Genomic DNA, 15,372 nt, shown 5'->3' on the forward strand with positions numbered 1-15,372 from the left:
TATTCCTTAAAAATTCATTGTGTATTGCATTCAATATAAATTTAAATGATACTTTACACCATATTGTTACCTAACTTCCCTAATTTTTATTGATTAATTCTTTCCCAAATGTATATGATCTGAAATTTACCAAATGTGAACATGTATATCTTTACTAGTCCTAGGGCTATATTACATACCTGTTCCATGAATCTAATTTTCTACCAGGTATCAAATAATTTAGAAAATTACTGCTTTATATTATAATAAACTACAGCAGCAAAAACACTTTTCCTTTCTTTCTATCCTTAATGAGCTGGGATATTCTTGTCTGTCCCTCTATATGCATTTTATTATTTTATTTAATTCTGTTAATTTTAATATATTTGCATTTTGATTGGTATTATATTAATTCTATAAGATATGCCAATTTGTACAATTGCTTCCCTCCTTTTTATCTATAATAATTTAATTTTTATCTTTATTTTGTTGAAATTGTTTTATGTAACTATTTGTTTTGATACATTAATGTCCAAGTATTCTACACATTTTGTCACTCAGAAACATTTTTTATTGACATGGTTTTAAAATAGGATATTAATGATGCTAATGATTTTATATATCATTAATTATTTTTATTGTTCAGTTACTTCAGTTTTCTAGATAAGTCAGTATGTCCTCTACAAAGATAAATTTTTTCACCTATGTTTATATTTTACTTTTAGTTTTTAACATTATTGCTACATTTTTATTTCTAAATGTATGTCACAAAATAACCATTAGAATACAGAATCGATTGTGGTGGCAAAGCCTCTGATTTTATTTATTAAAGTAATAAATATTTTTATTGTATTATAGAAAAATCATTCTATTTCCATACTTTTTATGACACACAAATAAGTATTGCATTTTCACAAAGAATTTTTTGTATCTCCTGACAGAGTTCTATGATTATTATATTGACTATTTTCTTAATATTAAACTATTATTGATATAAACCTATTTTGAACAATTTCGAACAATCTTTTAAACATAGCTTTTATTCTATTTGTTAGCCTTTTGTTTTATTTTTTTTATATAGGGAATCATTGATAATCCAGCTCCTTCGTTGCCTTTACTTTGCCAGGTTCAGAAAACAAAATATATTTCATGTAGAGTAAGGTAGAAAGAACAAAGTAAAGTTACATTTCTATTGGTAATAGGGGTTTATACAACATAGGGATTATTTGTTCTTTCAAAATTTGATAGAATTCACTTTATTAATTTGATTAACACCAATTCTTTCTTAACCATACCAAATACTAACTCAATATGAAACAGTTCCCACACAAAAAAACTGCTCTGTAAGTTTTTCAAAACCTCATACTTCTAACCCTCCCCTATTTTGGATAGAACTGAACTATCTGTAGTTGTTCTTTACTAATTTATAACTTGAAAAATTGATTTATTCCTCTCATCATTCCTTTCCCCTTATCAAGAGAAATAGCATTACTTATGTTTTTAATCCTCTTAAGATAATTTCATTGAAAAACATCTATAAATTACTTAGCTTAATAACTCATCTCTAGTTCTATGATCTATCCATGTCAAAAACTATTTTAAAGTTGGCTTCTCTCTCCACAAATGTCTTAACTTCATGTAGGATTTTAAAGGACCATATTTTGTCCTTTAAAATGTTTTGCAGTGCCTAAGGGTTAATTTTCAAATAAAAGTCTAATTCTTAATCTTTCATCCTATCATATCCCAGCTGCCATTTTTTCTTCTTATTGTAGGATCTTTCTGTGTTTTAAGTGTTTTGAAATGTAGTACTTCTCAACTGCTTGTAAAATCAACTCCTTATCACTGTAGTTTTTAAACTTAAACACATGAGTGAAGAGAAGTTGGGATTTGTCCCTATTGGCATCTTGTGAATTCTGCTAATTTTTAATCTTTCTCTTGTCTCCAGTTTGTTGTGAGGATTCTTTAGTTATTAATTTAGTATTAGTGTTGGACCTAGCAGGAAGGACTGGAGAATTCTAAGATGGAATGAAGAAGCAGGAAGTGTGTTTCTTGCTCACTGAGAGAAACTCCATGGTGGTTGGAGCAAGCAGCAACTGACAACTAGAAGACACCAGATTTACCAGTGATCCTGTGGAAAGACCGTCACCTACTTGTGGGAGATTTTGGTAGAGACTGCTAAATCCCAACCTGAGTTGCAGGTCTCTTGGGCTGGGTCAGCTCCCAGAATCTGACCACCTGGAAGAGTGCAGTTGGTGGTCCGGGAGGAGCAGAAACATCACTGGAGTGAGGCTGAACACTACTGTTGTGAGGATACTCACTCCTGTCCTGCTTTTCCCTGGGCCCTGTTTTGCTTAGGTCTTAGTTTAGTGTAGTCGAGTCCTTCCTCTGTCCCTGTGGTTTGCCCTTAATCTGTTAGTGTAGAAAAACCCTATTCCCATCCTTTGTCTTATAGTCCCTGATTAAAAACTGTTATAAACCTTTGCCTTTTGCCTGCTGGTTCCATAGGCCCTTGCCTAGGTGGGCTGAGTGACTATTGGAGCCTAACTGCCATTTCCAGTAACTGTAACCTCCTAGTAGTTAAACTTGGTCTCCCTACCTTGTTGCGTCCTGTTCATCTGTTATTTCTGTCTCTCTCACCCCACTGTGAACCCACAAATAATAATAGTTAACATCTCCATTACAAGTTGCTGGAGGTTTTTTTGTTTGTTTTTGTTTTGTTTTGTTTTGTTTTTTGGTAAACCTTTTATGCAATGTCTTAAACCTTACCATCAAATTATTTTTTCTTCACAGTTTTTAGAAAAATTATACCATTCTTAAGTTTTCTCCCTTTGTCCTCTGTATCTATAACTTTGAATAACTTCTAAATCTGCGTTGCTTTCGTTAAGTATTTTATTGATGATTTTTTAAACTGTTGTTATTTTTTGTCCTCCTAATAGAACCCTCTCTTAAAACAAAGAAATACATTTAAGTAAAACAAATTGAAATGATTAATTTCTGAAAACTTATGCTTCGGGGCAGCTGGGTAGCTCAGTGGAGTGAGAGTCAGGCCTAGAGACAGGAGGTCCTAGGTTCAAACCCGGCCTCAGCCACTTCCCAGCTGTGTGACCCTGGGCAAGTCACTTGACCCCCATTGCCCACCCTTACCAATCCTCCACCTATGACACAATACACTGAAGTACAAGGGTTAAATCCAGGGGCACACAGATAGAAAGTGTGTGAGGCAGGATTTGAATTTAGATCTTCTCACCCTAAGCTCAGCACAGAGAGAGAGACAGAGAGAGAGAGAGAGAGAGAGAGACAGAGAGACAGAGAGAGAGAGAGAGAGAGAGAGAGACAGAGAGAGAGACAGAGAGACAGAGAGAGAGAGAGAGAGAGACAGAGAGACAGAGAGATGAAAAAGGAGGAGGAGCTGGAGGGGGTAGGAGGAAGAGGAAGGAGAAGCAGCAGCAGCTAAATCAAAAGGTCCCATGGTTCTTAAAATGTAGTGGCAATGCAAATGTTACTACATTGATATGAATATATAATTTCTTATCTTGAATCATTTGTCAGTGCCAAGAACTTTGATGGAAAGAACTTTCTCTTCTGGGTCTAAGGTAGTTGTGACATGACAAAAGTGCAGACTACAACACCTGTTTTTTTTCAGAAATTAATCATTAATCTCTGTCTCTCCGTCTCTCTCTCTGTCTCTCTCTCTGTCTCTCTCTCTTCCTCCCCCTCAGCCCCCCTCCCATGGGTTTGTTTAACTATCACCTCTATACAGATGACTCACAGATATAGATCTCAACCTATATTTGTAGCCACAGTATTTTCTCTGAGCAGTCTTTTCTCATCATCAATTGCTTTTTGTACATTTAATGTCCCAGAGACATCTTAACCATACAAAAAAGGACTCATTATCTTTCTCCCTAAACTCTTTCCCTCTTCCAAATTTCCCTGTTTCTATAGAAGCACCAGCATTTTTCCAGTCTCCTAAGTTTGTAGCCTTGGCATTATCCTCAACTTCTCCCTCTTCTGTATCCCTCATAGTCAGTCAGTTACTAAGTCTAGCCATTTGTGCCTTTATATTATCTCTTACATTTCACTTCTTTCTACTCACACAGCTACCAATCTTAGTTCAGGTTTTCATCACCTCTGGCCTAGACTTTATAACAGCTTCCTATCCCTGCCTCAGGTTATTCATAACTCTAATCCATATTGCCCATTTACACTACTGCCAAAGTACAAAAATTAAGTGTATATCTGACTATATAACTTTCCTACTAGATCAACAAGAGTGGTTCCCTATTGCTCCCAAGATCAAATATAAAATATTTAGCTTAAAACCTTTTATAACCTGGCCTCAATCTATATTTTGATCCACACTGGACATAATTTCCCATCCCAGAGTCTGTGGTATAAACTGCACTTGTTATAAAATATTCTATTTCCCATCTTTAAGCTTTTGCCTGGCAGTTCTGAATTCCTATAATGCATTCCCTGTCTCAAAAAATCTGTATTTTCTTTAAGATGTAGCTCAAACAATACTTTCTGCACGAGGCCTTTCCTGATCTCCCCTTCCTACTGTCTTTTCTCCCAAACTACCATGTATTTAACTTCTTTGCATATATATTTATTTATATTTATTCAGTACATATTTTTATATTTTTCTCTCCTCCACTAAATTATAAGCTACTTCTTAGGAAGGCCTGTTTTATTTGTATTTGTTCCCCAATACAGTGTCTGGCATAGGTAGCTACTTAATAAATGCTTTCTGATCGACTGGGTTCTAACTCTATCTAACCTAAGAAATGCTTTGAGTTACTTATCTTCCTAAATAAAGTAAAGTGATGAGGAGACATTTTTATATGAGTAGCTGTAGAGCACAGGATGAATTTATCTACCTTTATTACTCACAACTTAAAGTAACAGCTGAATCTGTGATTCAAGCAGAGAATTTTTATTGCTTCTGTAAGTGGAAACATATGCCCAATACTGCACACCAAATCATAGAATTTTTAAATCGAATCCATGTGGAAAAAACAGTTGATTGCCAACTTCCAATCCCTTGTCTTATCAACTGAGGCATACCAAATGCCCAGAAACTCAGGAACCTGAGGGATTCATTAACACAATATAAATCATTCTAGGCTTCATTTAGAAAAGTATGGTTGGATTATTTCTAAGATTCTTTCAAATTTTAAATCCTATGATCCTAAATTCTATCAGATATTATAAGATCATTATAATTTGTTTGAAGGAATTTTTCTAATACTGTGAAGCAAGTTTCCTCATATGATTTCACTTCATCTACCTCTAATATTGTATTCAAGATATTCCATTGTATTTAATTCTAGAGATTCATACTATACTTAATGTCATTTCTTAAGGGCTAGAAGGTGAAGCAATAAACTCCTCCCAAAGCCTTCCTTAATAGATGGCTCTGAACTCTTAGAACTTTTCAATAACTCTCCATTTTTCTAGCCATAGTTCTTAGTTCTGATTCCACCTACCCCATCCCAATGCGCTTTGTTTTGTGTATGGTCTTCCTCTATTTGACTGTAAACTTCTTTCAGGCAGTCTGCTTTTTCTCACTGGCATCCCCAGTGCTTAGTGCAGAGCCAGGTACACAATAGATATTTAATAAATGTTTATTGAATTTAGTTTTTATAGCTCAGAAGAATAAGAGAAATCTTTTTTGGGTGACAGGGAGGAAATTTTCTACATACTTATCTCAGTTTCTTCAAAACTCTTCCTCTTCTGTACTTAAAGGGCTAAATGACATTCTATACAACTGAAAATTTCCTTTCTACTAGAAAGCAGTTAGGTGACTCAGTGGATTGAGAGCCTGGTCTAGAAATGAGAGGTACTAGGTTCAAATCTTGCCTCAGACATGTTCAAACTGTGTGACTCTGGGCAAGTCGTTTAACGCCCCCCTTGCCCAATCGTTATCACTCTTTTCTTTAGAACCACTACACAGTATTGATTCTAAGGTAAGGATTTAAAAAAAAAAAGGAAAATTTCCTTCTTACTGTTCATGTATTCAAACAGTGACCCTTCCAATTCTTCTCACCAGTCCTGTGTTCTACCTCAGAAAATAGACACTTACATATAAAGAGAAAAGGTTGGAAGTGGTCATGTTTCTTTAGCAGTTTCTACAGAAAACATAAGCCCCAACCTCTCTGAAACTCAGTTTTCCTATCTAAAATTGAGGGTGACTGGACTAGATTCCATGATACTTCCTGTTTCAGTTTATGTCATGTCAACTGATCTTTTCTGAATTAACTAATTTCAGGAGTTAGAGGAGGGAAGAAACTGCCCAAAATGTTATTTAAAAACAACCTGGAAATGATTTGAATGTTGATGTTCTATGGGTAGGCAGAGAATTAACTGCTAAAACTAGCCCATCACCAGGTCAGAAGATACCTGAAAAGGATAAAAATAATAATTTCATGCAAAAAACATTCTATTACAATTACAGCTCAAACTCATCAGACAACTTCATGAATCTTACAATTCAGCATAAATCTTTCTGTTCCAAGTTTTCACGGAATTTTCAAGGAAGTTTCTATTGCATAAGCAAGTACGTAACTATGCATTTTGGAACTACCAGAGCTACAATTTTTTCAAAAAAGTAAAAAGTGACTATAAAATTTATCTAAACCATTTTAGTAGTATCATAAGTCACATGAAGAATTTGTGATAGTTTCCTGGGAAGAAGAGTAGATTCCAAGTATATTCTTACCTGCTTTTAATTTTTATTTTATTATTTTTTCTTATCTGCTTTTTAAAAAAAGTGCCATGAAGCTTAAGGATGGATGAAAGACACGGTGGTCTTTACTAAGGCAATTGGCATGTCATACTATGGCATAGTTCATTCTATTTTTATAATAGATTACAATTGAAATGGTGAATAAGCTATGTCTTGATACAGCAGGAAAGATGTCATTATGAATGTTTAAAAATAATTAGCATAGAACTTTTTAAATCTTTCTTTTTAAATCTCTGTTACAAAGAAGGGCAACTCAGTAGGAGAGGAGAGATATATTGGGAAATGAACGTGATTTTAAAAACAGAAAGTATCAAAACCTCAAAAATGGCAAAAAAGGAAGCAAATTAAGGAAGGCACTCCACTTCATTAAAAAAAAAAAAAGAATATTTAGCAGCAAAACCCAGCAGTACCCACAGAAATATCTTGAAAATTTTGATTCAAAGACTGTCGATCCATGTGGACTTGGATATAAGTATCTAGAAGAGGATCAAAGGCCAATTCCATTTAATATTTTTATTAGTAACATGTCTAAAAACAGATGGCATACTTATTTGATTTTCATATAGCTATCCCCTCCAATGTATTTATTCAAATACAGTCACTGATCAAGGATAGATTTAAAAAATACCTCAATAGGCTAAGAACAATGGGCCTCATCATAACAAGATGAATTTGAATAGGGATAAATAAAAAGCTTTATATTTGGTTTGAAAAATCAACTGTATATCTTGCCATTTTAGAAAGCAATTGACGGGGTGGGCTGCTGGGTAGCTCAGTGGATTGAGAGCCAGGCCTAGGGACAGGAGGTCCTAGGTTCAAATCTGGCCTCAGACACTTCCCAGCTGTGTGACCCTGGGCAAGTCACTTGACCCCCATTGCCTATCCTTACCACTCTTCTGCCTTGGAGCCAATACACGGTATTGACTCCAAGACGGAAGGCAAGAGTTTAAAAAAAAAAAAGCAATTGGAACTATGCCTCAAAATTTATTAAACAGTTAGTACCCTTTGACACAGTCATACATTTATACCCCAAAGAGATCAAAGGAAGAGAAAAAGGACCCACGTGTACAAAAATCCTTATAAATGCTCTTTTTCTGGAGACAAAGCATGGGAATCTAAGGGAGTACCCACCAATTAGGGAACTGCTGAACAAGTTATGGTATATGAATATGACAGAATTCTATTCTGCTATAAGAAATGTTAAAAGAATGTTTGAAGAGAAAACAAGATTTCCTTGAATGAACTGAAATAGAATTAAATGAACAGAACAAAGGAAAACAATTTCTACAACTAAAACACTGCAAAAACCAATAGCTTTGACAAACTAAGGAATCTGATCAATTCAGTGACCACTATTCTAGAGAACTCCTAATAAAACATGCTACTCCTTTCTTGATAGAAGTGATTGATTCAAACTACAGATCAAGACATTCTGCCTATAGTTAATGTGGGAATTTGTTTACTCTACTTACAAAGAGTAAGGGTTGAAAATGGCCATGTTTCTTTAGCAGTTTCTATGGAAAACACAAGGCAAGACCCCTCTAAACCTCAATTTCCTAAGAAACTGTGGGGACTGGACTAGATTCCATGATACTTCCTAATTTCAATTTATGCCATGGCAATTGATCTTTCAATTTCTTTTCTTTTTAGCTGGGGGAGGGAGTGGAAGGAGGGAAAGGAGGTAGATTTTTGCTTAATGAAAAAAAATTAAGGCCTTTTCAGCTCCAAATCTCTAATACTTTATTGCAGAAAAAGGTAACTCATCAGGTATGGATTTAGAGTAAATTGCCTTTGAGATCCCCTCAGGGTTTGTGAGTCTATTGTTTTTTTTAAGTACCATATGAGGGCAGCTAGTTGGTTCAGTGGACAGAGCACCAAGCCTGGAATTAGTAGGACCTGAGTTCAAATTTGACCTCAGAAATTTCCTAGCTGTATAACTCTGGTCAAGTCACTTAACCCCATTTGCTCAGACCTTGCCCTTCTGTCTTAGGTACTCTGTTGTGATTAGCAGATACAAGTTGATTATAATGAAAAAAAAATAATAATAATAAAAACTAGTTTTGCCTTAACAAAATTATGGAGCTATGATGATCTCAGTCCATGGAATTTTTTTTTTTTAAACCTGTACCTTCTGTCTTAGAATCAATACTATATTTTGTTCCAAGGAAGAAGAGTGAAATGGGTTAAGCAATGAGGTTAAATGACTTGAATCCAGGACTTTCCATCTCTGGGCCTGACTCTCAATCTACTGAGCCACCCAGCTGCACCCCCAAGCACATGGAATGTTAATCTTGAGGCAAGAGAATTTTGGTCTACTAAGGTTGAGTTAAGAAATCGCTACCCCTATTTAAATGTTTTAATGATTACTGTGTTCTTATATTCCAAAGAAGCCCTTGTGAGAGAGAACAAACCATCTTCTAGAGCAGGGGTCGGCAACCTTTTTGGCCGTGAGAGCCATAAACGCCACATTTTTAAAATGTAATTTCGTGAGAGCATACAGTGCTCCCAGTGCGCACTCCTGTAACAGCGCCTGAAAAAAAAAATTGACTTTATGGCTCCTGCAGAAAAGAGCCGACCCCTGTTCTAGAGGAAGCCCGTTCCACTTTACAGCATGCTAATTGTTAGAAAATTCTTCCTTATATCAATCAACTAAAATACCTTTATTAATTGCTTACTATGAATCAGAAATAAGCAAAAATACGAGAAAACTCAAGGTGCTCACATTTTGACAGATGAGATAACGTAAATAAAAGACATATACAGAGTAAGTGGAAAGTAATGTCAGAGAGGGAGGGCAGTCACCTAAGGTTTCCAAAAGACTGTAGGATGTGAATTGAGAATTGAAAGAAGCCAGAGAAACTAAGAGGCAGCTGAGTGGCTCAGTGGATAGAATGTCAGGCCTGAAGTCAGGAGGATTTATCTTTCTAAGTTCAAATCTGAACACAGACATTTACCAGCTCTATAACTCTGGGCAAGTCACTTAACCCTATTTTGCCTCACTTTCCTCATTGGTATAATGAGCTGGAGAAGAAATGTCAAACCACTGTAGTCTCTTTGCCAAGAAAACCCCAAATGGGGTCAGAAAGAATTGGACACAACTGAACAATAATAAGAGAAGCTAAGAGTTAAAGGTGAAGAAGGAAAGCATTCTTTGGGCCACACAGCCAGTGTGAAGGCCCAAAGATGGAAGAAGACCATGTGTCCTATGGGAAGAAAGTAATCAGGCTGTCTAGATCATAGAGAAATGAAGGAGAGTAAAGTAAAAAGTTTGGAAGGTAGAAGGGGCAGATTATAAAAAAGCTTTAAATGCCAAATGGAGATCTTTATATTTTATTCCAGAACTAATAGAAAGCCACTCTAATTTACTGAGTAGGAAGAGTGACAAGTCAGACAAGCCAGGAAAATCACTTAGGTATTTGAGTGGAAGATGTGCTGGAAGGAGGGAAGAGGCCAGGAGACCAATTAGAATTCTGTTGTAAGAGTCAAGGTGAAAGGTGAGGAGGACATGAAGTAGGTGGTGGCTATGTGAATGGAGAGGGGATGAATACAAGAGATTCTTGTGAATGACAAGATTTGGCAATAGTTTAGCCTTGTAGGGTGAGTAAGTAAAGTGAGTGAGAAGTAAAGATGGCACTGATGTTGCAATTCTAGATAAGTGGAAGGAGGATAGCCTGTCCACAGTAATAGGGAAGCTTGGAATGGGTAAGATTTTAGGGGAGGAAAAAGATAATGAATTCAGTTTTGGACATGTAGAGTTTGACTACCAGATATCCAGTGCCAGATGTCCAAAAGATAGCCAGTAATTAGAGAGTTCAAAATACAGGTAAAGGCTAGATCTATTGAACTGGAAATCATCTTTATAAATATGATACTTGACTCCATAGGAACTGATGAGATCACCAAACAAGTGCATACAGAAGTAGAAGCGGGGCAAAGGCAGAGACTTAGGGAACACCCATGTTTAATTGACATAATATAAAGAACCAGAAAAAAAGAGACTGAGAAGGAAACGACACATATAGCAAGAGAATCAGGAGAGAGAGTTGTCAGAAAGAACTAAAGATGAAAGAATATCAAAGAGAAGAAGGTTACTGACAGTGTCAAAGACAACAGAAAGATAAGGACTGAGAAAAGGCCATTAGATTCGGCAATTAAGGGATCACTGGTACTTTTAGAAAGAGCAGTTTCAGTAAAATGATGAAGTCAGGAGCCAAATCAGACTACAGAGGGTTAGGGTTTGGAAGAGAGTAGGAGGAAAGAAAATAGAGGCACCCAGTGTGACTGACTCCTCAAGAAATTTAGCAGAGGAGGGCAAGAGCAATATGGGCTAGAAGGAACTGTAGTTTTCTCAGCAACTACAGTATAGTGCATACTGAGAATACTTCTATATTCCAATATTAAAACCAAACTATGTTTATAGTTTATAATAGTTTATATAATTTATAGCTCTCCCCATAAGTAATGAACTAGGAATCAGGAGACAAGTCCTATCTCTGCTGTATCTGTGATCTTGGGCAAAAAAATTTAACTGAGCTGGGTTTTAATTGTGTTATCTCTAAGAGATTTGGATTAGATGATTTACTAAATATTTCCTTCCTTTCTCACCTCAACAATTTCACCACCCTGTGATTCAAAATTACCTTTAAAAGAATCATCCTTTAAAGACATAGCAACAAGAGTAGGGGAAGAGCACAGGGAAAATTTGGACAGGCTTTGTAGTTAAGGGACCTGGATTCAAGTTATTTTTATCACTTAGTAATTATGGAACCTTTGGCAAGTTATTTAGTCTATCTGGACCTTAGTTTCTTTCCCTGAAAAATATGCTTGAATTAGATGGTCTCTTTGGTTACTGCTAGCTCTAAGTTCTATGCTCCTATGAGCTATGATCTGATTGAAAAATGTTTTATCTTGTTATGCTACCTAGGTGATAGCAGGTTATATCTCCAGATGCAATGAGGTACTAAATGGGAAATTCCTTACCTTCTGTCAAATTGTGATGAATATAACTAATAACAGGAATTTCAAATCACTGCCATTGGCTCAATAAGGAGCCCATATTATCTACCATCAGTAATAATTTTCTTATACCATTTTACAAAGAACTGCTCAGTTGAATGGATACAATATAATTCTTATTCTTTAAATATAGAACATGGCTTTTCTTCTTAAATAGCATTACTGAATTTCTCTAAGATCTTCTTCAAAAGTCCCAAAAGGATAGGAAAGAAGATTATTAGGAGAATGAAAATTTTATAACTACATAAGGACATTAGAAAGTGAAGTTCTAAGCCTGTTTCAAAAGTAAGACTAGATTCTAATTAAACTCTGGAGGCGGTGTCTCTATAAAGATGAATAGAACCAACCTCTAATTCAGATTCTCCTAATTAAATACTTTGAGGCAGTATGTAACATGGGATATATATACATAGAAGTCAGAAATGTTTTGTGGGTATTAATGCCCGATGTACACTAAAGCCTTAGGCTTTATCTAGGACTCATCTAATAAGTTATAGAAATATATGATCTACATCGAGAAATCAAAGGTTTTTTCCTTACTGATCTGACCTTGAAGAAGACATTTACTTTCCATAAATAGTAAATGGATCAGACTTTAAGGGAGTCAATAAAATTTATTAAGTATCTATAATGTACAAGGTGCCTTGCCCAATGGGTTTACATCTCCATTTACATATCCAACTAAACCTGACTCTACTTTACCTGGCTTTTCTCAGTTTTGAAAATGTGGAACCAAGAGGTAGTTAAGCACAAATCTAAAATTTGGAAAATGTGTTCTGGGCAAAGCTTTTTCAAATTCAAGTCTAAGGTAAATTCTAGTAAGACCTTCCCCCGCCCCCTAAAATTTCAGTAAGGTATTCACTTCTGTGAATACTTAAAAACCCTTTATTTATTCACTCCCTAGGTATCTCTCACTTCTCCTTCTCATTGACCCTATGAATCACATTAACTGAAAGGAAAAACACTCAAAATCCAGGGCACCATGGCTATGACTATCAGTCACTTGAGAAGAGAATCCTGGCAAAAACTGTTTGACTATCAGGACGCATAGTTGATGTTCACCTTTCCAAGAGAGGAAGGTCACAAGATAGGACAATAATAATAATATAGATGTGAATAGGAACTAAGTAATTAAAAACCAATGTGATTTTTCATTTTCTAACTCATCTCTAAATCTGTTTCATAGTTTCAAGTTCACCATTCCATTGAAAATAGTCATTGTACAAAAGATGATATGGCAGCTTAGTGTTTTGAAAGTATGAATGTATATCTTTGGAAGGCAAACCAATATGACAAATAGACATGCCATTTCTGGTCAGGAGTGATTGCTTGCCTACCTACCTACTTATTACCACCAATATAGTCTAAGTAGAATGATCCTGGTCCTGCTGTAGTTTTCAATATAAATAACTTAAAGAGAACCTCCAACAAAAACCAAAGACTTCCTTTACATGAAACTTGGGCCCAAGAACAGAATGAGTATCAGGGAAAGATTCTGTTAGCATTATAACTATTAATAATAACAACCGTGATAATTATTATGACCTTGTAGCTACATAGAAATTTTAACTTTTCAAAGCAATTCTACATAATTACTCACTTAATCCTTACAAACCCACACTGGGAGATAGGGAGGGCAAGCATTAGAGTTCCCATTTTATGGAGGAGGAAGCTAAAACTAAAAGAGTTTTAATGAACTTGATCACGTTCATAAAACTAATTGGGGGACATGGAATAGGACAGCAAAGAATAAAACTCAGGTTTTCCAACTCTTTGACCCAGGAAATTGAACTGGTTCTAAGAAGATAAAATATAGTCTGCCAACCACTTATTCTATAGCAAAGAAAATCAAATGCAAGCTACTTTACTCATCCAAAGTGTCCCTAGGGTAAGAAATCCAACAAACATTAATCTTCTAACCCTCTTCCCACTAAATTGAAGGACCATTGAATTAAATATAGAGGCTAAAATGACTTTCAAGGTCAAGCTTCCTGACTCTACCACTTCATGGTGACAGTATATCTAAGATAGGAAGAATGTTGAAAGAATGAAATCTATAACAATAGTCAAGTTAGCACAGATAAGTTCCTCCAGTTTCCGGTTCCTCTCCCTTCTCTTATCCAACAAACTATGAGATAAGGGAACTAGAAAGGCTTCTCCTGAGAAAACTAGCAACAGAACTCCCAGTATATCTATTAGTTCTTTTAAAATGGTAGTCAGAAAAGTTAAAAGCTGATCAAAATGAACGGGCTATTCTAACAGCAAAGCAGTGTATTTTTAAAGATCTTTTCTAAAATGCTTAAGTAGAATTAAATCACTTTACCTGAGTTGTTTTTGCTCTTCTGCCTTGCATGCTGTTGCTATGGCTAATTTGTGGGTTGGTGGCACCTTCAGAAAGACAGTGAGATTTCCTACAGGGAAGTGTATTATAATTACTGTACGGAGGAGTATCCTCGGCAACAGCTGATGGCATCTTACGGTTTGCAAGATCTTGAACATCAGACATTAAATTCCCACAATATCCCACAAATTTGCTCCTTGGTCCATGACTTGCTTTTACTCCATTGTTCTGGGGTACGTACAAGGCACCCAGGGAATTGGCACGATGGCAGGCACTCAGCTGCTGGGGACCATCCCTGGCTTCCATCCCCTGATCCTCCCCACGGTCTCTCTCTTCCACGGAACCCAAGATTTCTTCGTTGCTTGTTAAATGTTCTTGGCTCAGATCAGATAGCGAAAATTCCAAACTGTCCTCCCGCCAGATGTCTGCAGATTTTGAGCGTTTCTTTTTAAAGCTTGAAGTTTCCATGAATGTGGTCCCATTGGTTGTATAGGGACGCTGCCTTCTGCCTCCCTCCGGCAGATAGGTAGAGTCATTCCCATAATGCCTGGTCTCCTCAGAGTCTGGCATGCTTTGTGCAGAGGCTGCTGTAAGGATTGTGCTGCTGTCTATACTGGGAGCGATGGAAGAATCGGTATGACAAGAGACTGGTCTCAAGCCCATACCCACCCGGCCTACCCAAATGGGGCTCCCAAAGTCTTCTAGGTTGCCTTCTTGGGAGAAGGGCTCCATGCCATTTTCTGCCAGAGACTGTGGGATGCTAGGAGTGCTGCTGGATCGAGTGCTCACTTCAGAATTCCTGTGGATCACCCTTGCGGAGGAAGCATGCCTCATCCGTCGGGTCTTGTTGGACAAGCGAAGAGAATGGGATGTATGCTTCCTTGACAGGTTCCCCTGCTTCTCACCATAAAACCTGTGCTCTACATTTTGGCTTTCTGTATTTCCCATGGTTTTGTGGTCTGTAAGACAAAGGGGTGTGGGGTAGAAGAAATTTGATTAATTGAACCACTGCTATGTATAAGCATTTAAAAACATAAAGAGAAAGGGGAGACAAAATGCAAGACACCTTATCTTATGGGAATTATGAAGGGAATCACAGTTATTTTAACAGCATTCAATAGATGTATTCCACTGTGTACCCTGAAAAGTAAAAACTCTTGACATCTGCAAGAACTGATACTAAGGGATGGGGATTTGGAAAAGGAGTATTATCAATATTTGCCTTAGCATAGAGGTTATGGCACATATTAGGCACTTAATAAATTATAATAATATGTCCCCAGTAAAT

The 15,372-nt window shown here is 36.3% G+C and overlaps 1 protein-coding gene across 1 annotated transcript in view; it reads right to left on the reverse strand.

The window, feature by feature from the left end:
* TIAM1 (TIAM Rac1 associated GEF 1) overlaps window positions 1–15,032 on the reverse strand; it is a 121,484-nt gene extending 106,452 nt beyond the window's left edge. Inside the window, exon 1 of the mRNA XM_044666876.1 lies at window positions 14,067–15,032. Coding sequence (XP_044522811.1) covers window positions 14,067–15,032 — 966 coding nt within the window. The remainder of the gene's footprint in view (window positions 1–14,066) is intronic.
* Between the last annotated feature and the right edge of the window lie 340 nt (window positions 15,033–15,372).

Source organism: Gracilinanus agilis, chromosome 3 (genome assembly GCF_016433145.1).
Source record: "Gracilinanus agilis isolate LMUSP501 chromosome 3, AgileGrace, whole genome shotgun sequence".
NCBI lineage: Eukaryota > Metazoa > Chordata > Mammalia > Didelphimorphia > Didelphidae > Gracilinanus > Gracilinanus agilis.